Source organism: Cyprinus carpio, chromosome A7, assembly GCF_018340385.1.
Source record: "Cyprinus carpio isolate SPL01 chromosome A7, ASM1834038v1, whole genome shotgun sequence".
NCBI classification, from domain to species: Eukaryota; Metazoa; Chordata; class Actinopteri; order Cypriniformes; family Cyprinidae; genus Cyprinus; species Cyprinus carpio.
In genome coordinates this window covers 9,941,989-9,966,020 of record NC_056578.1, presented here as the reverse complement: position 1 = coordinate 9,966,020, position 24,032 = coordinate 9,941,989, and the positions used below count along the sequence as shown (strand labels likewise).

At 36.2% G+C, this 24,032-nt stretch overlaps 2 protein-coding genes across 2 annotated transcripts in view; one reads left to right on the top strand and one right to left on the bottom strand.

Annotated features, from left to right (window-relative positions):
• Positions 1–2,227: 2,227 nt before the first annotated feature.
• On the bottom strand, positions 2,228–15,196 carry LOC109073226 (mitochondrial inner membrane protease subunit 1-like). Its single transcript, XM_042759552.1, has 6 exons — positions 15,046–15,196; positions 6,348–6,472; positions 6,149–6,237; positions 5,921–6,047; positions 3,008–3,118; positions 2,228–2,364 (listed from the first exon to the last, which is right to left on the bottom strand). Exons 2-6 carry the CDS (start codon positions 6,450–6,452, stop codon positions 2,302–2,304), a joined length of 495 nt encoding a protein of 164 aa, XP_042615486.1. The 5' UTR covers positions 6,453–6,472; positions 15,046–15,196; the 3' UTR covers positions 2,228–2,301.
• A 42-nt stretch (positions 15,197–15,238) lies between these two features.
• Positions 15,239–24,032, top strand: part of LOC109093158 (elongator complex protein 4-like) — a 63,584-nt gene continuing 54,790 nt past the window's right edge. The window contains 5 exon segments of the mRNA XM_042759551.1: positions 15,239–15,286; positions 15,289–15,412; positions 16,146–16,181; positions 20,703–20,824; positions 23,662–23,793. Coding sequence (XP_042615485.1) covers positions 15,239–15,286; positions 15,289–15,412; positions 16,146–16,181; positions 20,703–20,824; positions 23,662–23,793 — 462 coding nt within the window.

Below are 24,032 nucleotides of genomic sequence, written 5' to 3'. Positions count from 1 at the left end.
ACATCACGTGTGAACAGGAACCATTGTCGAAATTTTTACATTTAAAAAGCAATACGGCTATGTTATTAGTTGAGCAAGGTTTGAATGCACATGGAAACATGGGAAAAGAACAACAAATATATATACTATCATTAAAAAAATTGTAATGCTGAAAATTCAGCTTTGTATCACAGGAATTGATTACGTTTTAAACATATTAAAGTAGAGAACAGTTATTATAAATTTTAAGAATTTTTCACAGTACTGCATTTAACAATTTTTTTTTTCCACATAACTCAGGTTTTTATCAAAACAATTCTGCTAATGTTTTAAATGAAACTACTTCTAGTTTGAAATTTGCGAAAATTGTATTTGTGATTTACCATTTACATGATATATGGATACAGTTTAAAAAAAAAAAAATGAAAGAGACAATCTGTGCAGTTTTAACAAATTATGTATAAAAGTCTTACATTTATAAAAGACTGAAAACCACTTTATGCATGTGGTGCATTTAAGGTAATGTTACTAATATAATGAGTTTTGTGTGTAAAAGTGGCTAAGAATGAGTTAAAGTCTTAATGACCGTGGTGGCTGTCATAATATCTATAGTAAAATCCCAGCAGCAACACTGGTTACCATTGTCAGTGACCAAATGAACAATATATTTACGAAAACTTACTGAGGAAGACTTTTTAATTAACACCTGGAAATGTATTTACATTCTGTTTCCCTTTTTGCTTTCTAGAATAATACTGGAGCCCGATTCACATTTGAAATCAAAGGCTTTGATCAGTAGGGTTTATCTATTGATTATCCTCATTGGTCTGATCATAACAGACATCACACTTGATGCAGACACCAATAGTCTGTCTCCCCCTCAATGCCATCTGTCTGGTATGGATCCACCGGGGGGAAGTGCAATGTTGGCAGAAGTTTCCTTTTTGAACTGATCTAAGATCAAATTCCCTTTCCACAAACCTCAGTCTGAACTACAACAACAGAAACCACAAATCTGACCTCAGATCAGCAGACAAAAACAGCTTTCAGCCAAATTAAGAGGCTCGTCCCATGCAAACACCCATGTTATCTTCTCACATTTGTGTTTGATGTCAGGCAGCATCATCCAAAGACAGACTCATCTGCACTGAGATCAAACGACACTGTGAAGTTTTAATTAAAACCTTGATTAAAGAAACACACATTCTGCATTGAAAGAAGAACGTCAATTTCTCATTACCTTAAATGCACACATCCAAACACACCAATAAACACTGAAAGAAAGAGCAACTGAGGGAGTTTGTCTTTGATGAAGGTGTGTAGAAGTCTCTCTTTGGACTTTAAGTATGATTAAGTTTATTAATCATTCCCTTCAACAGTGGATTACATCCCAGCTGTGCTTAAACCCATATGATATTACAAACATCAACTAAATCCTCTAAGGGCATTACAAGGAGGATATAAAGTTGTACAATATTGAAGACAAGTATCTGGTTTTATAAGTTTGTCCCTCTCAAACACAAATAGAAGAAATGAATAAATAAAAAAGCCACACATTTTTTTTTTGTAAGTGGAAGTGCTATAAGTGCCAAAAGTGCTGCTCCTCATGATTAAATTCTATTATTCTAACAGGTCAACGAGATCCAGGTCAAAGGACAATGCCAGCATGGCGGATGTACAGCAGTATGTCCGGGAATGTATTTATATCACGCAACTGCATTCCTAAAGAAAATGGAATCCTTATTCTGACTCAGAGACTCATAAATTGTGGGTTTTAAATAATAAATATGTAATAATATATAAATTAAACATAAAAGAAATAAAGTCACATTGTTAGTACTGTTAAAAACATTATCATTATTAATGGTTGAAAAGGAAGTTTCATCAAATTTAGTCTCTGTACTCTCATATACTCTTATTTTAGGGTGCCTTCCAATATTAAAAATTCCATTTACAACTTTTGGTGAAAATGTTTCTATGCAAAAAGGAAATTTCAATGTAAAGAGTGTCACTCGTGGGTCAGCTGCATTAATGAATGTTGTGAAACCTATTTGAAACAACACAAGTCTGTGTTACCTATTTAAAACCTCATCAGATCTTTCTTGCATTTAATGCAGTTTCTTTATTAACATTTTAATTTAAAGCACTGACTGTAGCATGATGCATCTGTGTGTTTTTGATACATGATGCATTTGCTTTTACACTATCATAAATTCTTACTTGCTATAAGCAATAAAACAGACATGAATTATAAATATGAATTTATTTTTAAACATTCCAAAAATATTATTTACATTGCGACTATACATGCACACAGCTTCTTCATAAAATGCGCCCGTCATTAGGACTTTCAGCCAATACGCCAAAATTATGTGGTGGCCACATCTGCAAAACAAAAAAGAATAATAATAAAAAATAGCATCATTATTAAATTTTAGGAATTTTATTTACTATTTTATATCATACTCTAAAAGAAAAAAACTGTCACTGGGGCAGTGTCCTTTCCAATGGTACACATATTAGAAGCCTTTGAAAGGGTATTACCCCAGTGAGAGCTTACCTTTTTTCTGAGAGTGTACATTTTCATAATATGCATTATACTACTTTATAATATTATTTGACATTTTAACAGAAATTTTACAATTCAAAAAAGTGGAGAAAACATATTTTCCCTCCACTCCCAAATCATTTGCCTCTTACTTTCCAATCAGGGGCTGACAGAAGGTGAGGAGACCTGTTTACAGGGTCATGGGCACATGACGCTATATGAGTCGGCAGCCGAAAACAGTTTCAAATGAAGATGGCATTCCGTTCTTCAGCTACTTGCTAAATTATACTTTGAATTCATTTATTTGCAATTTTAAATAAAAGTTAAATTAAGAAAGGATCATTTGTTTTGCTTGATTGAGGAAAAAAAAAACTCTTGAAAAAATACTACATAAAAGGGCAACAGTTCAAACTCAAAAAGCTTGTGGTTTGGCCTTTGGGGAAGTATATAGGTCAAGAAATGAGACTGTATTCTCATTACCTTTAAGCAAACACGTCCTCGGATCAAGGCATAGGGAATTGGACCATAGCTTCGGGAATCTGTGGAATTCCGAAGGTTATCGCCTTCCAGCCACACATGGCCTCTTGGAACCTAGATTACAGCAGAATGGGAAGTGCAAAATGTTAAAACATCATGCTAACTTGAGAAAACGAGTACAATTTATTCTGATTGCAGCCACACTCATCTAAAATGATCCTTCGCTCCACTACAAAATGCATTTGCATGCGACACACCGTACAGAAAAACTAGGATCTCCCCGGATTAGAGGATAAAGTAGAAGTTCCTAACAGTGAGAAAGTTCACATGACTTAACTGCTCATCTCAGATGGGAATGGGATCATTTTTACAGACCGCTGGGGCCTCGGAGCCCCCCCACCCCCTTTATCCTCTCGGTGAGGGGTGAAGCCACGCCTCCGTGAGCTGCTCCATGGGTCTAGACCATGGACAGACCTGCCAGGCTGGGCCGGCAACCGAGCGAAGCCTGATCCACACTGACATCAATTAGGAATAATCTCATCACACAGGGAGAGTGGGGCTGTCAAGCCCCTAATTAAGTCCCCTCCACCCCCTCTATATGTGAGGCGAGGGTGAACAACACATCACATTGTCATTATAAACATTACAGTATGGACAAGCCTATCTGGCGCTGACCAAACTGAAGAAGTTTTAAGTTTATCGTTTTTCCCCATCAAGTAGAATTCCAAGGAATCATGAAGAATTCCATAGAATCTTGATACAGTATTCTTATAGTCATGTTAGATATCTTACAAAGCCATCTCATGCTTTAATGTGTGAGATTGACTAAACAGGACCCACAAAATGATTTGCTGAGCTTCTGTATTACAAACAAATGCATCATTGACCAATGCTAAAGAATCATGATTATAGACATATGTCACGTCTTGCAGTTGACTCTCATTAGCATGGAAACATATGTTTGATCCCATCCACAAGAAATCTCAGCCCGTTGTCATCTGCTGTTCTGAAGAGAAGCTTTTGTCCAAGCATACGAGAAATCACACCATACTGTGACCAGACACAAATGTTGACAACCCTGCATTCGATCTTACAGATGGGAAGCATGTTAGAAACATATTATCGTTTCTGTTGTTGATTGTTTAACATCTAGATTCTGGTCTACAAAACACCTCTACAATGAATTATGCAAGTTATAGGTAGCATAGGGCTTATCTAAACAAAACTTTGTTTTGCTATCAAATTATTTTTATTATTATTCTGTTGAATAGAGTCCTTAAGTCATGATGTAATTTTGTAAGCCAACATGGAAATTTGCATCACCCTGGTTCCCTAGATTATTGCAGAAAATATGCCCTGTGACCAACAAAAGTTTATGAATCTTACACATTTTTGTTGCTCAAGACAAATAAACACACATTTAATGAATTCTGAAGCCTAAATACAAACCAGAAGTAAAAAGCTAAACACAGCCTACAAACAAACTCCACTAAGGCTGCATGTCTTCAACATTACCAGCACCAAACTTTGACAACTCTTTTATCTTAATTTCAAATGTACAAGTTGAAAAGTTTACAAGAGCATGCAACAATGTTGTAAATGTGGACTAGTGATTAGATAAATTTAACTGTTCAGCATCCTTACAATCTCTGTAGTCAATTTAGCTACTAGTAAGCAACCACCTTTTTCAAGACATGTAAAAGCTTAAAATTATGAGTGGGGTATTACTAATATATTTATGTTGCAGAATAAAACGTGAAATTATTTTAAACTTGTGTTAACCACACGTTATTTGAAGCATTTAACAAAAAAACCCATTGACAATCGACAGCTTAAAAAAATGCTAACTAATGCAAGTTTTAGGACTCGTTCCTGCAGCACTATATTGAACTATCACACATTTTCTCCTGTTTATAGGTCTTTCCCAGGAACATGTTGTGGTTTGGAGACATGCAGTGACAACCAAATCAGTTATTAACATTCTATCTTTGATTGACAGATCCTTTAATTACTAAGAGGCATTTATATATAGATACAAACAAATCACCCAGTCATACTGAAGGTAGTATTTACACACACTTGCCAAAACACTCTTTTCAAAACTATGTTTCTGAAGCATTGATATTTCAATGTTATTAGATACCACAAATTTACAGATCTGACTTATTATATTAGCATTCCTTCCTTCCGGTCAACACAAAACAACTTCTGTGACAAAATGAGCATTAGAAAGAAAAATCAATAGAGCAAAAGATTGCAATAACATCATCACTGTTGATTTAGATTAGCATTTTAAGATTTCATACTTGAATCACTTTGCATACATTTTAAGAGTAGTAGAAACTGTATCAGTACATTGCTTATTCTGCAATTTACTAAATTCTGACATTGCAATCAGGTTAGGATGACTAGTACTGAGAGTGAGCAAACGTCTACAATCTTGGGTCCTTGTTCATCTGAGGGTTTGTATTTCTTTACCTCAAATGACTGTGGTGACAGGCCTTTCTTTCTCTCCTTCATCACTTTATCTACTCACCTGGCACTAACACTAACAGCTTTGGGAAAAATTACATGCCAGAACCGCACATAGTCAAGGTGAAAAGAAAAAAAAACAAGTGATACAAAAAAAGCAATAACAGCTATTTCAGTGAAAGGATGGCTATACTCTCTCTGTACCAATAATAACTGAGAAACAAGGATTTGTTGTTGCCATAAGGTAAACATTTTACCCAACGAAGGTGAAAGCATGTGAAATACACCTTAATAGTAAACGCAGTGGTTTATAAAAAAAAAATTGAGAGGCAGAAGAAAAAAAAATTTAGTGAAGGACTTCAGAAAGTGTCTCTATGGGTTTAAAGAAAATAAATCATTCCTTCAAGCAGAGCTGATGTCAGGTGTGATACAGCAGGTACTCACATAAGTGTGTGTTTTAAAGATGTCTGATGGTCCACTAGTGCAGACTTTGTCCCCCTCCAGCCCCATCACTCGTTTACAAATGTTCATCTTTGGATCAAAAGGACTTTTGGCTATTACGATATCCCCTCTGGAAGAATGTAACAGGTAAGGTCAAAATAAAGCCGATACTCAAAGATTCTGCTTGACGGTATGATCAATAAATGTCAAATAAAAGCATTTCATACTCACTTTTGTATTCGACAGAGGTTACGGCTTACCCGTTCGGAGAAAACCACATCGTGGTTAGTGATGGTGGGTTCCATGGAAGGTCCTGAACACTGTTGTAGGTGAGGTAGGGTGGGTAGAAATTAACATTTACTAACATTTATGTATTTCTTTTACTTTGTCGAAGCAAATGCATTAAGCAAACACCTCAAAAGAAACTTACAGACACAAACTCGCCAATATACTCAAAGGCACAGTGAGCGATGCAGCCATACTGGACGGTGTAACCAACAAAGCTAATCGTCTTCGCTAAGAATCCACGAAACATCCTGCCAGTCTTCAGAAATCCTGAAATAAAAAAAATTGAATCTAAATTATAAACAATTATTCACATGTAACACTGATTTTGTAATACAGGTGATATTGAGCACATTTACTGATTTGTAAAACAGGTTCATGAATATAAACTCTGAGATTTAAATTAAATTCAGCAAGAGTAACAAGAAATTACTGGAGTGGAAATGGAATTGGGACATGTCACAGACAATACTTAAAATTGGCATGAAATGTAAATTCATCATATTTTTAAAATGCATCTTAATGATCTTATTGTGAATAATGCAGTTTTTTTTTTAGAAACAACTGACATGCATTTAGGCAGAATACCTAAAATACTAAATGAAATAAAAAAGTTAATTAAGCTATACAGAAATAAACCAATAATAAAAAAAAGTACTAAATCTTAAACTAAAATCAAAATAGAAACAGAACATTTATAAACAAAAGCCAATTAAGCATATTAATTAATACTATAAACAATACTCAATCGGACCTTCTTACTCAGTTGCTAAAATTGACGACACAGACCTGTGCCAGAGGCACGAAAGAGGTTTTTAAACACTTTGTCACTGAGGTGGTGTTGGTGGGGAAATGCACCTCGCACATTTAATGGCTAACAGTTAAAACTGTGAAACCAAAGTGATCATTAGAGATGGTGTTTCATTCTCAGGAGCCTCTACAACCCATCAACAAGACACAAATAGTGACCCCTGGGCGTCTGACCCCGTCTCAGGCAACCCAATCTACACCTTTGGGAGCAGGTGACGGTGCTAGCAGACACAGGTTCATCTCCTCGAGCTGAAAAAAGAGAGTTACGCTATGGCCATAGCAACAGAACAGAAGGTCTTTTGTTTGTCTTCGCACCACGGCACTTTAACTGATAAAACTGTGGTGTGTTGTCAGAATAAACAGTCCATCCTCTCTCAAACTATTGACTTTTCCTTGGCCATCAAGCTAGCAGCATGCGTGAGTCTCTTAAAGGAATAATTCACCTCAAATTTACTTAGCTCTGGCCATCCAAGATGTACTGTAGATGAGTTTGTTTCTTCATCACAACAGATTTGCAGAAATGTCTCATTACATCACTTGCTCACCAATGGATTCTCTGCAGTGAATGGGTGCCATCAGAATGAGAGCCAAACAGCTGATAAAAACAACAATAATCCACAAGCAATCCACACCACTCCAGTCAACCAATTAACGTCTTGCATGAAACAAAGGCATTGTTAAGGCATTTTAACCGCCACCAATACCAGTCTCCAATCTATGCTTCCTCCTGTGATAAAGTCCATCTCCTGTTGTCCTCTCACAAAAAAAAAAACCTAAAAATAAAAAATAAAACATATGCATACATATTTGTTTGGAACTGTTTTGGACTGTTTTCCCTCATATTTCTCTCCTGATTCAAACAAGATGACTTCTTCACTGGAAAAAGCAATATTACAGATAGAGGACTCTTATTTTATTAAGTTTGATGTTAAAAATTTATTTTGTTTATCCATCAGATGTTAGTTGATGGACTGGAGTCCTGACAATTACTCATGGATTATTGTGATGCTGTTATCATTAAGAATTCAATTTTGATGGCACCCGTTAACTACAGAGGATCTATTGGTAAACAAGTGATGTAATGCTTTCTCGAAACAAACTCATCTACATTTTTGGAAGGCCTAAATCTTTGCTGTACATTTTCAGCACTTTTTATTTTTGGTTGATCTATTCCTTTAAAAATAAAGGTTCCAAAAGAGGTTTTTGTAGCAATATAATATAACCACCATTTGGGGTTCCCCAAAGAACCTTTTGTGCAATGGAAAGATTCCATAGATCTTAGCGGTTCTTCATGGAACCATCAATGCCAATAAAGAACCTTTATTTTTAATAGTGTACACATCCACAAAACCTCGCTTGGCTGAAAAACAGCTCAAAAGATAACCCAACACTTCAATGAGGTGCCTTTTATCGGTTTTTGAGCTGCTTCCTAACAAGAAAATCAAGCTCTTGCGCAATTAGAAAACAAATCTTCAGAAGAACAACCTCACTGGATGTCCAATGAAGGATAAACCTCAATCTTTTCTCCTGAAACAAACCAAAAGAAGCAAGCCGAGCAGAAACTGAATGAAAGCGAGCACTATCCCAAAAGCCCCTATTGCCTCGGGAATGACATCTCCAATATATGGCGGAATTAATCCTTCTGTCCCCAACTTCCTCCATCTCAGTCCCAGGCCAAGTGTCAGGTGTCTGTCACAATGTGTCATGGAAAGTGCTACACCTAATCCCATCACCCACCAGCCATCTCCTCGCCCCATACCTCTGTCCCCTGCTCCCCTCTCTTTCCATGCTGGTCAGACATCGAATCCACACCTTTGAATCCTCATAATTACGTCTGATACCCCCAACACAAACAGGGTGTACAAGACTTAGCTGCTCTGCCCAAAGGCCCCCTCCGTCCAGAGATGTTTCTGCCTGACTGGATGTCGTCGTATCTCGGGGAGGCAGTGAAAGGGCCAGCTGTTGTTTTGCTTATCAACCTCCAGGGTGGGGTGAACAAACTATTGTTTCTGAGCCGTTTCCCTGGCAATTGATAGAGGACACAGATTCTCTGCCTAAACTATAACATATATGCTCACCTTTTAAACTTCTATTAAGTATCTTTTGGGGTGTACTAGGGATGGGCAAAATGAAGTATTTTCAAACTCGACTAGACAGTTGGTTGCCTGAATGACTAGCAAGTACTCAGTCTTAAAGAAACCGATTTGCTGCTTTTGGTTCCCCTGACCCTGATCCAACACATTTTTAGAAGGTGTTCCCATAAGTTCTTGTGTTCAAAACAGCTAGACGAAAGGCAAACGAATGAACGCAGGATTCTGCAGGTGTACTGTATTTAAAAAGAATATTCGATTTTCTTAAGAAATTAAATGCTCACAGCGAGGCTCTCAAAAAAACCAAAGTTATCTGTTTGAATGTATGGCTGGAAAGACTTTTCTGTGCAAACTGTCGAAATACTAAAGAATAGCACTTTCTGCATACTGAATAATGTACTGGCTTTTAAAAATAATAATAAAAAAGATTTATTACACTAAAAAGACACTTTTACACTAGAAACTTACACTACCGTAAAAACAAAAAAGGGGGGCATTATGATTTATAAATGAAATTAATACTTTTACAAAGTAAAGATGCATTATATTGATCATAAGTGAAAGTATAAGGACATTTATAATGTTACAAAATATTTCTATTTCAAATAAATGCTGTTCTTTTGAACTTTCAATTTATCAAAAATAATAATAATTACAACTGTTTTCAACATTGATAATATTAAGAAATGTTTCTTTAGTACCAAATCAATATATCAGAATGATTTCTGAAGGTCATGTAACATGTTACTTAATGATGCTAAAATTTTTGCTTTGCATCACTGGAATAAATTACATCTTAAAAATATTAAAATAGAAAACAGTTATTTTAAATAGTAATAATGTCACAATATTACTGTTTTTACTGTATTTTTTATCAAATAAATTTAGCCATGGTGAGCATATGATACTTCTTTTAAACACATTAAATCTTACCCACTGTAAACTTGAATGGTATTGTATTAAAACTGTAAATAAAACTACTGGACAATGGTTGACAACACCATTCAGATAACAACAAAGGGTTTTGATCCAGAAATTAGTTCCTCTAGTTCTATCCATCATTTTCTCATCCTGACGTGGACCTGACTTCATAACGTCGAACAGCTCGGCAGAATGTGTGGCAGAGAACACAGCATCCCAAACTACGTCTAGTCGTCCAATCACCAGCACCGTCACTGTTGTGGGCATCCAGCATAGGTGAGGATTAAAGATTTAGCATAATAAGATTACACGGCCAGTGAATGATATCAAGAGACAGTCCATATGCGGCCGCCTGGTTTTCCACTGGCACCCTGTGTGTGTGTGTGTGTGAGAGAGAGAGGCTGGGTGAATCAGCTGCTTGGAATCAAATGGAGTTTAGCCAAAATCAAACAGACCTTCAGACAATTGAGATGAAAATCTCTATTTCTGAACATTCCCCTGTGTGTTCGGAACAAGCATTAACTGCCACATGATTCCCTGGGCGGCGAAGTGACGGAACCAAAATGAATTTTATCTAACAATTGGATAATTAACTCTAAGTCTCCCCTTAATCTAGGATTACACAGCACAATGTATATATTTGCTACACAGAGTCACATAGAGCATCTCTGGAGAGCCATCTGTGGCCCCAGACCTCCAAAACCCATAATGCAACAGAAGGGAGAAAGGGTTCCCAGAGAGCTGAGAAGCAGGTGGCATCAAAATGCTTTTTTAATCCTATGAATCTGCTGTAAAACAAACACTTTTGAAATTGAACACATCTCTTGAGACAGAGCTGTCATCAATGTTTTAGCAGCATTTAATCTGATAAACAGCTCTAAATAATAGATTATTTACAGTTTTAAATTTGGCACCAATACTTGTTGAATTAAGAATTAAGATTACTATAATATCATTACATGGCAAATGCGCTCATTTTTATTTCTTAAGTATTACAGAAATGAAATAAGCTGTTGCATCTTGAACTCAGGACATGGACATTGCATTAATATGGCAGGTGAAGTAAAAAAAAGTTGTGAAATAATAATATGAAAATATGTGAAATATTCAAAAATAACCCTAATAAAAAACTCAATGCAAAAACCAACATGTATATACACAGTCTCTCTCTCTCTCTCTCTCTCTCTCTCTCTCTCTCTCTCTCTCTCCAATTGTCTCTCCATCTCCTCTCTCTCTCTCTCTCTCTCTCTCTCTCTCTCTCTCTCTCTCTCTCTCTCTCTCTCTCTCTCCTCTCTCTCTCTCTCTCTCTCTCTCTCTCTCTCTCTCTCTCTCTCTCTCTCCTCTCTCTCTCTCTCTCTCTCTCTCTCTCTACCAATCCCTACATCACTAACATCTGTGTTTGTTACAGAGGTGGGAGGGTCTGTTTTGTATATATATATATATATATATATATATATATTACCAAAGCAACCGAATTAAATAATAAATAAATAAATAAAGCTAAAACTAAAACAGCTGAAATGCATCATGTGAGAAGTGCTAATTATTTCATTAAATTGCAGTTGTTCTTTTTTCATTCTTCTTTTTCAGTGGCGAATTTCGGTGCATAATTAAATATAATATTGAGAACAATAATCTACTGCATACATAAATGTATTACTTCAAAAAATCAAATGGAGGCACAAACAATTTCAAATATTACGGCTAAACACATAGATATCCTTTTAAGACTAAGAGTCAATTACAATGAAATATATACTGCAAACTTCTGGTATACAAAGCAAAGCGTGCAAACACCAATTCAGGCACTGAGACTGATGTCACACTTGTGTAAAGGTCACAATGACTCCATGCCACCATCTAATGTGCTAACACTCCGCTGACCTCCTGAAATAGCAAAGAAAATAAACAGCAGCCCAGGTGACACTGGAAAGCAGGCTGTAATTCTGAGTGCCATTGTTCATGATTGCCGGACATTCAGAAAGAAAATTAGAACAAAAAAAATAATTGGTTCAAAAAACAATCAATATATTGAATACAATCTAAACAAAAATGGTGCAAAAAACACTAAAATAGCACTGTGGTTCATAGGGAACCACTTTAAGTGCTATCTTTAAAGGTGCTATATAACACCTTGGAGCTATGTAGAACCATAAGAGGAACCCCATTCTCCTCCTCAGATTTTAGATGTTACTCCACTCTCATACAGTATGTTTGCTATGAATGGGAATTTATTACAATGGCAAAAGCGGTTTTGAATCACTTTTATGCTTTTCTGAGGTCAAAAAGTCTCCCTTGAATACCCCCTAATATTTCCCCATGGGGGCAAAAAAGTTGAAAAAAACATTATAATCAGGAGTTACAAAGAAATACACTGTATTTTAATGTCATTTTTTAATCTTTCCCCAACTAAACTAAGAGACTAAGAGAGAGTTGAAGAACCTTTAAAGAACTATACAGGGGCTTATCGGGTTCTTTGTATGGCAGTGGTGCTATATACAGTAGCACCTCAACCACCCTGAAAAAATATTTTTGTGTGTGTGTGTGTGTAGAAAAAAAGAACAAACTAAAAACTAATATAAGATACACTACCACTCAAAAAATTAATTTTTAATTTTTTTGCTTTATGTCTTTGCTCTATGTTTCTTATACTCACCAAGGCTACATTTATTTGATTAAAAAAAAAAAAAAAAAAATTACAATTTAAAATAACTTTTTTTAGTTTCTGTGATGATACACACTGGGATTTAGAGGCAATGTTAAATTCTTAAATGATGTGTTTACTGTTAATTATTTTAAACCTTAAAAAATCCTAAGACAGTGAGCAAAAAGAGAGGAACTGAATCCCATTGCCTGCTTCACAGCTTCTTATCACAGCACATCTGCATTTAGACATACATAAGGAGCTCGACTTTGGGAGCTTCTGCAGGATTTAAGAAGACTATATAGATTCGAATAGTGTTAACGAAGATGGCGTTCCCCCGAGAACCCAGATGGAAGGAAGCTGAGGAGGGGGGACCTCTCTGATGTTCTCGATCTGTGTGGCAGAAGGCAGCTGAGGGTGGCCTCGCATTGCTCCCTTTTTGTTCTCATTGGTCCTTCATGTCCGTTGAAAGGGATCGGAGAACCTAGAGATTTGGTAATCGGGAGGCTATCAGTGCAGCTATCAAAATGAGACTGGCACCTGGTTGGTGGATGGAGGACAGATGTCTGCATGCATGACATAAAGAACCCTCCCTCCATCACTTGATTTTTACAACAGTCCAATGGAAATCAAATGGATTTTAAAAGGCAGATAATGACTAAAGCCAATTACAGAGTCAATCCCCATAAATGTGACCAAAAGCGAAGCGATTTCAAAGGATGCTGAGCTAGTTCAGTAACAATGACGTGCCATAAATAGACTAATCTTTATTGAAATGACCTTTGACTGCAGTCTAAACCCAAGATGGAGCTGAAAGGCAAACAGATCTTATCTGATGACCCAAATTAGGCCTTCTGTTTTGGCTAAAAGAGAAATCTTACAATTCTCTATTCACTAAATGCCCATCCCTAGTACCGATTTCTTTTTAAAATTAGCCTGCTTTTGTTTTGATGTTATAGACATCTTTTATTTCATATTAGAAAAAAATACAGATTAATCGGAGAAGAGAATAAAATGACCTTCCTGTGGGTCACAAATAATAGTAACCACGACCCTACAATCATCCTGGCATCCAAGATTATTACTTTCCTTTCAACACCAACGCAAACAAAGCCTCCGCAGATGATAATCTAACTTCCCTTCAGAGCAATGCCACTATATTCTTAACCTCAGATTGTGGTGGCAAAGAGAATCACGCTGGGGAAACCCAAACAAGCTGCCCAGGAAACATTTGACATGTTGTGACTGTTAGTATTAGCACTGTGTGGAACAATCAGATATGAGCTGATAAAGCTGACATCATAAAAATAACATAAGCGATACCAGCATCTGGATGACCTAGAAAGTGCACCTCGACAATAAATGAACCATTCTAGTGGAAAACAAACACACACACACACACACATATACACACACACATATACATACTACACACACACACACATATACACACATACATACATACATATATATATATATATATATATATATATATATATATATATATATATATATATATATATATAAGAAACTTTAGTTTTCGAATGGCCAAAACTATCAGAGATAAGACTCATTTGACACACTTATATGAAAGGATGCTTTATTATCCCACCTATAAATTAATTTACAAGTCAATAAATATAGTTGTTAAATACTGATTTGCATCTCTTTTATTATTATTATTATTTAGAAACTACCACAGCAATAAGGAAATTGGTATGGGTCAAAGACGAGAGGTCCCATTCTGGACACTGTATCAAATAAAATTTACAAAAGCATATTAAATGCAAGTTTGCAAGTGTCTACATTAATGTTTCAAACTAATTTTGTGAAAATAAAATGTCAAAATATGGGTGAAATAATGTTCCATTGTCATTCATCGTAACAATTTTATGTAAAAATGAAACAACACATTCTGAGATGTACTTATTAAAATATATATATATATAATATATATATATATATATATATATATATATATATATATAGTATATATATATATATATATATTCAAGCTTCTCTGACGAATAGAAAGTTCAAAAGAGCAGGATTTGTTTCAAATATAAATATTTTGTAACACTGTCTTTACTGACACTTTTGATCAGTTTAATGCATCCTTGCTGAATAAAATTATGTGTAAATATATTTTAAAAATTAACACGCTTACAATGACAGCTTCAGTATTTACACTGTCACTGGTTATGAAAGAAGCTCTGGTCTGTTCACTACTTAGTCTTGTCTAAAGTACAAGGGCATCATGTTTTCTGTGTTATGGCTCAGGTGGGTCAGTTTCAACATCGATAGCGGGATATACATACATGAATCAAAGTGTGGTGGAATTATAATAAACGCTACGGTCATTTGTGCATTAATCTTACCTGACTCGTGTCCATTCACAGCGCGATGTATTTATGTCTTGAACACGCCTTCACTACGCAGCTGCAGTCAACCTTGAACTCCACTGCATCATCGTCATCGCTAAACAGGTCTCCTTCTGATTGGCTAAGAGAACAACAATTCAGTTTCTGATTGGCTGTGGAGTCACCGTTCTGGCGTCAACAACAGAAAAACATGGCGGCTCCCGTTAGATTAAAGACAAGATCAAATACAATAGCAAACACAACACAACTAGTTTTCAGAAAAAAACCCGCAGCAAACTAGTTTCTATCCCTGGAACCAGACCGTCTGTACAGAACGGACAGCTCTTAGTGTCGTCTGGCGTCAGCTCGCTTGACTACGTGATTGGTTAGTACAATTCACTCGACTGAAGCGTAATGTTCAGTGAATGTGCATTCTATTCATATTTTGACACGGCACTCTATCGTCTTCATATTTATTAATACATCTAGAAAAAATCCGCGTTAATAGACTTTTGTCTGCACTCCTGTCACATTTATAATGTATGCAGTTAAAATGTTTTAACCTCACCGAGAAATCCCACCAATCAAAATATCAGGGTAGTTTTCTGTTCATTAAGGATATTATCTTTGCATTACAAGAAAATGCATGGTATTAAATGAAGTATTTTAGGTCCTGTAAGGTATTGATGGCTTGTATGTATTGCAAAAGTGACAAAGTCCCTGAGAAATTAGAGTTATGTGTTATAACCATCATCATCATCATCATCAATCTTGTGATTTTCTTTGCAGTTATAATACAACACTCAAAAATAATACACTATATACAGTACTATGTATATTATATAACATATATAACTATATTTCTATGTATTTCATTTTGCATACCCACAGTATTGATTGATTCTAGTTTAAAAGTTAACCTTTGTAATAATAGCCATTTTAATAATAATGCAGAATGGTATCTTGTACAATATGAGTCCAAAGAAATGTTTTCATTCAAAGTCTGTGTACTTGACCTTTTCTGATTAAGTTATAGAGATACCTTTGTTTTTTGAAGTGTATGACGATGGTTGACAGGTAGATAACGTTATGTGTTCTGTCATTATTCCATACTGTAGGTGGTGGCCTTGCAGTTGGAACTCTGCTGCTTGTAGGTAAGAAATGAAACATTGTCTTTATACTGTCATGTCAGTAAGTTGTGAAGATATTATTATTTCTGGCTATTATGTTTGAACTAAGCCAATAGTTTGCATGTCATATGTAAAAAAATATGGATTAGGTGTTATAGGTATTGTAGATTTATGCCAGATTAGATTCAACTTTATTTTGTGGAGTACAAAACCAAAGCCAATGAAAAAATACAGAAGCATTTAACCAGAACTGCAAATAGCAATAGTGTGTGTATTTTTTAATTTCTTTGAATTTAAGATGCAGATAATAGTTTAGTTGCTTTTGATTCTACAAATCTACGATTCAGTAGGCTGATAGCTCATTAGATATGATAACTCTGATTAAACAACCCCATTTCAAGAAAATGCCATAAAATCAAGAATGTGTTATGTGTTTATTCGGTTTAACATTTATTTAATTGTACAAAGAAAAAAAATCCAATGTATTCACTGGCCAACTTGATTTTATTTTGTAAATATAAACAAGTTTTGATGTTGATGGCTGCAACACATTCCAAAAAAGTTGGGACAGAGGCATGTTTAACACTGTGTCAAGATCAACTTTCCTTTTGTTGAATTGTTTGGGAATTGAGGATACTGATTGTTAAAGTTTTGCAAGCAACATTTTCGTGCAATCTCGCTTAATACAAGATTTTAGATGCTCAGCAGTCTGTGATCATCATTGTCTGATTCTCCCTTTCATGACTGGCCATACATTTTCAATAGGAGACAGATCTGGATTGCAGGCAGGCCGGTCCAGCACATTCCCTCTGTGTTTACGAAACCACGCTGTTGTAGCAGATGCAGAATGAGACCTGGCATTGTCTTGATCTAATAATCATGGATGGTCCCTTTGGTCTTGGGACTGAGGACGTCCATTTTTTCCCAGAAACAAGTTGACATGTGGACTCATCTGACCACAGCACACGTTGAGTTGATGTACTGCTTTCTCCTAGAGTAACAGAGATTCAAGTTGCATTTACTGACACAGTGGCAGACTGTGTTAAGTGACAGAGGTTTTCCAAAGTACTCCTGAGCCCATGTGGTTATATTTAACACAGCAGCATGGAGGTTTCTTATGCAAAGCCATCCGAGGGCTCATGCACATTCAGCTGAGGTTCCCTGCCTTTCTATTTTCACAATATTATGTATAATTGTTGGTGAAAGACCTAAATTCTTTGTGATTTTGCATTGAGGAATGTGGTTTTTGATTTGCTTGACACTTCTCTCATGAAATTTGGCACAAAGAGATGAGTCATGGTCCAGCTTTGCTTGCAAGGACAGGATGCTCTGTATAAACCCAAACATGACCCCCTCACTATTACCAATTCACCTGCTTACTGTTTTAAAACAGTTTAATTTGGATATTCATTTCAGTTTTATTTTGCCTCTGTCCCAACTTTTTTGGAGTGTGTTGCAGCCATCAAAATCAAAATTTGTTTATATGTACAAAATACATTAAAGTTGGTCATTGAAAACTTGGGAAGTCTTTTCTTTGTACTTTTGTCATTTAAATAAAAGTTAAAGAGAATTAACAAATCACAGATTCTTGATTTTATTGCATTTTACAAAATGTCCAAGCTTTTCTGGAATTGGGGTTGTAGACTAATTATATTTTTTGAAATTCTGTAAAATTAACTGCAGTTTACCTGAGTAGTTTGACATATTTAATTTTGAGGATTTTTTGCTCCTCATCTGGTTAAGAAAGTTGACACTTTACACTCTAGCATATGACGCCGGTTTTTTTTTTTTAATGTATCATTTTGATGTGGTTCATTGTTGTCAAAACATATATTCATGAGGATCTTATATCTTTATGGCCTAATTTCTATTCTTTGCATTCTTTTTTCATGTTGAAGTCATTCTTTCACTTCATTGGAAGTTGATTGGTCATGGTCCTTTATGATGTATTGAGTCCTGTCTAGGTCACTCATGTCCCCCAACACGTGTCCCACATGAAAGATACCACAGCTGTGTATATAAGACACATAGATGTTTATAATTTCTAAAATGGAAAGAAATTATCTGCTTAAATTGTGTGCTTTAGCTTTATCTAATATACAACAAATTACATCTTTCTTTTTTTTTTAGATGTTATAAGTGAAGTCTGTAATTTTTGTGTTACAAGTAGCACCAAAGGAAATAGTAAAAGAAGATACAGAAATATTTTGCAGTGCCAAAGTGTTTACATTTTGGTTAAATAAGTTTAATTTTCTGCATATCAAACTGCTATAGAACAAAGTATTTTAATATTGAAAAATACACACTTTTCACACATTTAAGATTAGGGTCAGATTTGTAAGCTATTTATGTGGAGTTGAAAATTGAGCTGTTATTATTTGATCCAACAGTGATCAAAATAAATGATGGAAGTGTCCCCAGAGGTTGCACATTTAATTCCGATTTGTTTTACCGGTGCCATTGTGAATCAGTGGGACTCTGATGGCAAACATATGGAACCAGGAGGGCAGAAGTGTTGACCCAAATTTCCCCCTGCAGCTTTGAGTGTCTGACTCACACTCGCTGCACACACACACCCCTACTGTCTTACACACATGCTAAATTACGGCTTGCATTATTCTTTCTCCAAAAGAGACACCCTCTCTTCTCTGCATCAGAAAAGATAGGAAGTCTCTAAATGTCCCACCTCTTGGGTGACTGATATGTGCCAGAGTTGTGTTGTCTCTACAGCAGAGATATGCACCCCCAACACATCTCGTCCCGCCTCCGAAACACCCCCGCTAGGCTAATAGCACCCGCAGGTTTCATTTGTAAGGCACCATAGAAACGCCACCACAATAGACTCCATCTCGAGTGGGCCCATCTGGGTGTCTTTGTCGGGTCTGTTGAAAGCCACAAAGGCCTGCTGACCTAGAAACACATCAATAAGGGAGAGGGGAGTTCTTCCAATGACAAATTGAAGAGCTGAGGCATTGTTTTTTTTCTTTCATTGGTGATGGGATATGAGAGGCATCCAGGTTTGTGGCCAGAATTGGGATGAGGACAGGAAATCCCTCATTCTCTCCTGCTGTTGGAGGAATCCTTCAGAGGTCACACAGTGGCTTTAGACCTGTGTGGGTTTAACTGTCAGTTTGTGTGTTTTTGTGCTGGAGAGGGGAAAAAAAGCAAACTGTGAGTGTTTCTGAGCTGGCCATTGCTCAACTCTATTACAGGAAGTCAGATTTTTTTGTAATTATATCAGCACTAAACCAATTGGGGCAGTTCTTTTAAAATTTAATTGTAATAATAAAAATGACTAAATGTACAAAATGTTTCTCAAAACTGCAGGGTCAGTACAATTAATTTTTAAATAAATTAGTAGTTTTATTCAACAAAGATGCATTACATTGATCAAAAGTAACAGTAAATAATTTTAAGATTTCCCTTTGTCAAATAGTCCTGAAAAAAAAAAAATTCTGTTGTGGGTTCCACGAAAGTATTAAGCTGCACAACTGTTTGGCATGCACTCATGCCTGGGCGTGAGTCTGACCATGCAATCTTCCGGGCCAAACTGCTGACCGAGAGGGCATGAAGATCACCCACTCGCTTCTGACACGCTAAAGCGAGCAAGAGCACCGTCTTAAATGAGAGCACTTTGAAGTCGCTCGAGTTGATCTGGATCGAAGGGTGGGCCTAACAGGTGCCTCGTCGAAGGAGCTCTAGCCTCCGTTATCGTGTGCAGCACTTGCTGTGAAATAATCAGCTGGTTCACTCAGCACTGACTTACCATACATGCAGATCCCACAGCTCCAACCTGGGGTGCCAAATGGTGCAGCACTATTTTGACTGGAGGGAATGCAAAGTGGCCCTACAGTGTGTCCCCTTCCAAGGGGACGGTCTTTAGTGAAAAGAATAACGGGCAGTTGGCATTCTCCTCCGAAGCAAAGAGGTCAAATTCTGTTTCCCCAAAACGGCTCCATATCATCTTCACTGTTTGAGGATGTAGTCTCCATTCTCTTTGTATAATTCCCTCTCTGGACAGCATATCCACTCCACAATTCAAACTGCCCGGTACATGCGCTGCTCAAATCAAGAGGAGTGTTTGATTCTCCCAAATGTGCCAAGCTTTGCAGGGAACACGAGCACACTCCTCCCTGGCTAACAGTAACACTTTGAATTGGTATGCCACACCTTTGAATGTAAATAGCTGGAAGCACATGAGATGAGATGCTATCTGAATATGAAAATAAGCATCTTTCTCTACTCTGTTAATAGCTGACCACCTCTCTGAGGCAGGGGGCTGCTTGAATGAGGGAACAAGTGCATGATTGGAATTTTCCTGTGTTAGGGTCTGGTTGCATCACTAGCAACCAGAATAAACATTTGTTTTCTTATTTCATCATCTGAGGTCGGTCTTGTATTTGTTCTCTGTGTTGGCATATTTACAGTATCTGATGTGATAGTGACCATTCTTTTGTCACAAGGTGCCTCAAAAGGCTCACCACTCTATGTTTTGGGCTAGTTTGGGTTGATAAATGTGACATTGATGGTGATTCCTGTTCACAGAGGAGGACCGCTATGACAGCTACTCCCGCATGCTGCTCAAGTACTTCCTGGCAGAGGGAGTTGTGTGTGGACATGAACTCTTCCTGGCATCCGCCCGAGATCTCCCTGATGATATCATGCAGGTATGAAAGAAATCGAATCAAGTGTTCACACTCTACCTGTTTGACACTTTGGTCAAGTTTTTTTGCTTCTGTGAACTCCAAGTACATCAAATCCATTATTTACCACTGTATTCTCTTTATATAACTACCTGGCCCTCAAACAACTATAAACCTGGAGAAATCTGTGTGTCTTTATCAGTAAAATTATTGTTTTTGCCATTGGCCGGGAACAGTGTGACCAAGCATGACACAATGTCTGTATGTATTATTATAACTGGGCCATAGTCTGATTTCTGTATCTTCTTTTGGTCTAAGGTCACTTTGAAACTGTGTTTTGTCTATTTGTTATTGGTGTACCATACTAGTCAAAGTAGTTGTACTATGATGTTGGCTCTGTATAGAGTATAGAGTTTGTATAGTATGCATGTATCTGATGTGATAGTGACCATTCTTTTGTCACAAGGTGCCTCAAAAGGCTCACCACTCTATGTTTTGGTCTAGTTTGGGTTGATAAATGTGACATTGATGGTGATTCCTGTTCACAGAGGAGGACCGCTATGACAGCTACTCCACGCATGCTGCTCAAGTACTTCCTGGCAGAGGGAGTTGTGTGTGGACATGAACTCTTCCTGGCATCCGCCCGAGATCTCCCTGATGATATCATGCAGGTATGAAAGAAATCGAATCAAGTGTTCACACTCTACCTGTTTGACACTTTGGTCAAGTTTTTTTGCTTCTGTGAACTCCAAGTACATCAAATCCATTATTTACCACTGTATTCTCTTTATATAACTACCTGGCCCTCAAAACAATAAACCTGGAGAAATCTGTGTGTCTTTATCAGTAAAATATTGTTTTTGCCATTGGCCGGGAACAGTGTGACCAAGCATGACACAATGTCTGTATGTATTATTATAACTGGGCCATAGTCTGATTTCTGTATCTTCTTTTGGTCTAAGGTCACTTTGAAACTGTGTTTTGTCTATTTGTTATTGGGTTACCATACTAGTCAAAGTAGTTGTACTATTATTTTTGCTCTGTATATAGTATAGAGTCTGTATAGTATGCAGTTTCAATGCAAGTATGAATTTCTTAATGCATAGGACATGCTTTGCACATTCCAAATCTGCCCCATAATGTGCAGAAGAAGTAACCAGAAGTAATATGTGCTGCAATTTCTAACTTATTTCATTTATTACAGACATTTATTTTATAATATTTTTTTTTTTTTTTTTTTGTCATTATTTGCATCTTGTCTTGCTTCATTATGTGAGCGGACATTTTATTTTATTATTTTCATTTTATTTTGACATCATTCACATCTGTTCTTCCTTCATTATGTGATCAGACATTTTATTTTATTTTAAAATAATTTCTATCTTCTTGCTTTATTATTTGAGTAGACCTTTTGTTAGATCTTTACTGTATTTTTTCCATTTGTCATTCTTCATTATTTGATCAAACATTTTTATTTTATTATTTCATTGTATTTCATTTTGACATCATTTGCATCTTCTTGCTTGCTTCATTATTTGGTCAAACACATTATTTGTTTTTTGTTTTTTTTGACATTTGCATCTTTTCTTACTTCTTTGTGCATGTATTTACTTATTATTTGTTGTTGTTGTTTTAATAGTAGTATATTTCATTTAATTTATTTTGAAATTGTTCACATCTTTATTTTATCAGACATTTTATTATTTATTTATTATAAATAATAATAAATTAGAGTAGACTGTAATGCAGCAATTCAGAATGCAATTAATGACAGTGGACAGGAGTTCCTCTCTCGCCGGCACCTGATTGGCCCCCAGTCAACACAAGCTTAATGAGGGCCTGTTGTTGCCCTTCAGACGGTTCTTGCATTGAGCTGGTATTTGTGAAACAGTCTCTGTTTTTTTGTTATTGCATGGTCTGTATGAAATATTCCTTCAAGGGACACAGATCCCATCTTCATTTTGGCATTTTTTGGCAATAATGTCCTCATCAACCCTGTTGTTTAAACAACAGCTTTTTAAGTGCTAGCCTAGCACCATTTTGATCTGTTTATTCATATTTTTGGCCCTTTTAAATGGGTCACTTGACATTCATTTCCCTTTCACAGTGAGCTTTGGCCAAGAAACTGGCTTTAGTCTACCTAGATACAGTATAAAAATTAAAATACCCACAAAAGGAAAAGGAAAAAAAAACAGACTTGTAAAATATCTTTTATAAAACAGATAGTTCTGGTTCTTGATTCTGACTGGTTGAGCTGTCGAAGCTGTTGTAAATTACACTACAAACATACACCTTTGTTTACTTCTGTGTGTTGCTCTGCATCCACTTTGTTAGAACTACAACTGTTTCTGAGGAACTACGTTGTTTGGTGGAAGAATACTGTTTTTATTTATACCATTACACTTTATTTGCTCTGTTTTATTCTCTGAAACCTTACTACGTATATGGAATAAGCGTGTTATAAAAGCTTTGCATCATGCCAAACAACGCCTCTTAGCGGCTATAAATTCACTGTAAACCACGGCTCCACAGGGCTTATTGCATTCATAAGCATGGTTCCAAATACGTGATAAAAGCTGCTGCAATTTTAAATTCTTCTCTAAATCTTTTAGTTAGGTCAGGTAGAAAGTCTTTCCATATTCAGATTGAATTTATCAACTAGTATTATTAACAATTCAGTTTCAGAGGGTGCAAAAAAGTTATTATGGTAATACAAAGACATTATTCAATAGCTTTTACATTCAATTTAGTCTCTAAATAATATTTCAAAATTACTGTTCTTGTTGTTATTATTATTATTAGTAGTAGTAGTATTTAAATTAGCTATTTAATGTTCTGTCTTTTCATATTTTTTAAAATAGGAACTGCCATCTCCAATTGTGGATGACGTTGCCGGCATGAAAATCAGCGAGGGTCAATCTCAGCCAAGTGACCCAGAGAATCCAGACACAATGAAAATCGCCTGGCGCTACCAGAACCAACCCAAAGTTCAGGTAAAAGACCATCTGTAAGAAAAACGGTCAATTCATTCAGTACAACATTAAGAAATGAACCACACATTTTCACATAAATGTATCAGATGGCCTAAATGTATGTGTTTACTCTATAATGCAGTGGTTTGCTTTAGGACCTGGGTAACATAAGAGATCAAGTTTGCTTGATAAACAAACAAATGCCCTTAAAATGCATGTAAATTTTTTACTTTATATGTACTTTACTGTACAAAAGCATT

Bases quoted from the DNA above. Each gene is read 5' to 3' on its own strand.
- LOC109073226 (XM_042759552.1), bottom strand. From the start codon at position 6,452: ATGTTTCGTGGATTCTTAGCGAAGACGATTAGCTTTGTTGGTTACACC. The intron at 6,238-6,347 runs GTAAGTTTCTTT...CACCTACAACAG, and splicing joins ATATTGGCGAGTTTGTGTCT to TGTTCAGGACCTTCCATGGA. The intron at 3,119-5,920 runs GTGAGTACCTGC...GCTGTAATCTAG, and splicing joins TCTTTAAAACACACACTTAT to GTTCCAAGAGGCCATGTGTG.